Source organism: Mandrillus leucophaeus, unplaced genomic scaffold (assembly GCF_000951045.1).
Source record: "Mandrillus leucophaeus isolate KB7577 unplaced genomic scaffold, Mleu.le_1.0 Scaffold268, whole genome shotgun sequence".
In the NCBI taxonomy this organism is placed as follows: Eukaryota; Metazoa; Chordata; class Mammalia; order Primates; family Cercopithecidae; genus Mandrillus; species Mandrillus leucophaeus.
The window spans coordinates 3,613,118-3,615,947 of NW_012102787.1; the positions used below are offsets into that span (position 1 = coordinate 3,613,118).

The 2,830-nt window shown below is 34.1% G+C and overlaps 1 protein-coding gene across 1 annotated transcript in view; it reads right to left on the reverse strand.

Annotated features, from left to right (window-relative positions):
* ORC3 (origin recognition complex, subunit 3) overlaps positions 1-2,603 on the reverse strand; it is a 61,284-nt gene extending 58,681 nt beyond the window's left edge. The window contains 2 exon segments of the mRNA XM_011984454.1: positions 1,036-1,169; positions 2,441-2,603. Of these exon segments, the coding sequence (XP_011839844.1) occupies positions 1,036-1,169; positions 2,441-2,590 (284 nt within the window). The 5' untranslated portion in view covers positions 2,591-2,603.
* Positions 2,604-2,830: the final 227 nt, after the last annotated feature.

Consider the following 2,830-nt stretch of genomic DNA (forward strand, 5'->3'; position numbering starts at 1 on the left):
TGCACTCCAGCCTGGGGGATAGAGTGAGACTCCGTCTCCAAAATAAAATAAAAATAAAATAAAGTATACTAGTAAATTATTCAACAAAATATATAGCTTTAGTCAAATGTAGCTATAACTATTAAAGCAAGTTGACATATAGAAGAGGCCAAAATAAATTCCACCCTAAAAAATACACCACAGAAAATGCATGTCACTGGATTTTAAAATTAGGGTTCAATTTCAATTCTGAGTCTCACATGATTGTTTTGAAGATACAATGCAATCATGAAAATAGTTTCTCACTAGAAATATTACATAAATGTAAGATCATGTTATTTAGAAGACACTTTTGCTTAGTAAAACTGTATGTAACTCACAGCATCTAAGGATGGATGGGTATCAGAAAATAAGACCTAATAAACATCACAACTTGGCCAGGCACGGTGGCTCACTCCTGTAATCCCAGCACTTTGGGAGGCTGAGGCAGGCAGATCACCTGAGGTCAGGAGTACGAGACCAGCCTCGCCAACATGGTGAAAGTCTGTTTCTACTAAAAATATAAAAATTAGCCAGGTGTGGTGGTGGGTACCTGTAATCCCAGCTACTCAGAAGGCTGAGGCAGGAGAATCACTTGAACCCAGGAGGCGGAGGCTGCAGTGAGCTGAGATCGTACCACTGCACTCCAGCCTGGGTGACAGAGCGAAACTCCATCTCAAAAAAAAAGAAAAAAACAAAAACAAAAACCTCAACTGGACTAGTTTACCTACTTAATGGGTGAGTAAGAGACAGTCAATCTTGGTGAGATAAACCATATTTAACACTGTCTTACCATGTCAATTTAAAACTGGCTAAATGTGCCTTTGATTCTCATTCTTGGCTCAAAAAGCAAATGGAAAATCTGATAGGAGGTCTTTGAATATTCAATTATAAAGAATTTGAATACTTTGATTTTTATCTAGTTGGTATTAAAATGAAGATTATGCTTTTCAAGTTAAAAGTAATATTTTCTTAAAAAGGGAATTTTTCATAAAAGCCAGGCGATATACCATCTACCTGCTGATGATTATGAAGTCTTGTAGTACTTTTGTAGCAAAGCTTTCCATATCCTTCAAGATAACCACAACAGGAGGAGACAGCCATTGACTAGAAGTAGTCCTCTTTTTGCTTGGCATTTTTGGGTCTGTCTTCTTTTAAACCATTGCAGAAAGAAAGAGTTAAAGGTAAGCCTTACCACCCAAACAATGTTATAATGCCACATGTTGACATATCTCTCTTTAAATTTCACAGTAACACTGTTTTTTTTCCTACCACATGATAAATAGAAACTCAGGTTACTAGAATCTTTCTGTGTCTGACATGGGAATAATAACCAAGAAGAAAAAGGTTCAGTAAAACTCTAAAATTCATATGAAACATTTATATTTTCTGCTAAGGAAATGACAGAAAAAAACATGGAAGAAGAGAAAATTTTCTACAAAATTGATTTTTCGATTGGTAGAAAGTTATATTCTGCTTTGCTTTACAGTGAGAACTAGTATTTTTAATGAAAAAAACATAATGAATAGTAGTACTTGCTACTTTGCCACCGTGAAATTTCAAGCCTGAAATGGATACTAGGTATCATCTGGTCTAATCTCAATTTTTAAAAAGATATCTGACACAAACTGAAAGTAGCATTTGATTTCTGGAAAGTCTAAAATTGTGGAGCAAATAAGGTATTCTGGTTAAGTATTAGACATAGTTGAGTCCCTATATAAGGCAAAATGAAACTTCACTTATGATGATTTCAGCAAAAATGTTGATTGGAAAATGTAACCACAGTATTTTTTTTTCCTATACTGTCTGGGTACATAGCACCATAACCTAAGACTATGGTTTTAGGATGCAGTTACCTAGTGTTAACCTAGGTTATTCTTTTTCACCAGACTGTCATGGTAGAATGGAACTTCTTTTTATTTATCTGTTTGTTGAACATACTTGACTTAAAGAGTGCTGATTCCCTAAGAACTCTAAACATAAAACAAATTAGATTTTAGAAAATCCATGATTACTCTTCATTGAACTAAGTTGACAGTGGATACTAGCAGCATGGTTCTATCGGATAAAGCAAACACTGAGGAACCCAAGAGATAATATATTAAAGTTATAGTTATTGTCACAGAGATGGAACCTGCAACAGAGGCAATTCCTGATGCTCTGTTTTTGTCATTAGAGGACATTCTCCCACAAATATGTCCTTGTAAAAACCTAAGCACTTACCAGGAATTAGGCTACATACTAGTAAAAAAGATTTTAAAATTTGAGTAGCATTAGAAAAATAGCTACTTTTAAATTAATACCTAGTGTTGCAGAAGCATATCCTTGTTAGATCAAAACAGTACTATGTCTAATATTATTCCAAGCCACATCAATCATATGTCAGTTTCCTTGGGGGAGAAAATCGTCAGTTTATATCTACCTGTGTGACAGTCATATACCAACTGGAAAGTGAATCCATTGAATAATGTGTTTTTCTTTGGGTGACCTGAACACTTTCCTCCTCTTTGGATTTTATATCTACACAGCAGTCCATCAACTGTGAGACCAACTTTTGCAAAAAATGTTTCATATCTGTGGAATATAAAAAGTAAGAAAGCTTATCTCTGCCTCTTCTATAAATAAAACCAAAGCTCTTGAAACTTCTTGATCAGTATATTACTCTTTTTTGGTAGAATGTGTTTTTTTATACTTACCATCAATATAGCTAATATAACATTTAACATTAACTATTGATGCTCATTAGTACCTGCATTAATTCAGACTAAGACTAGACCAAAGCTTATGCATATTATAATTTTTTTTTTTTTTT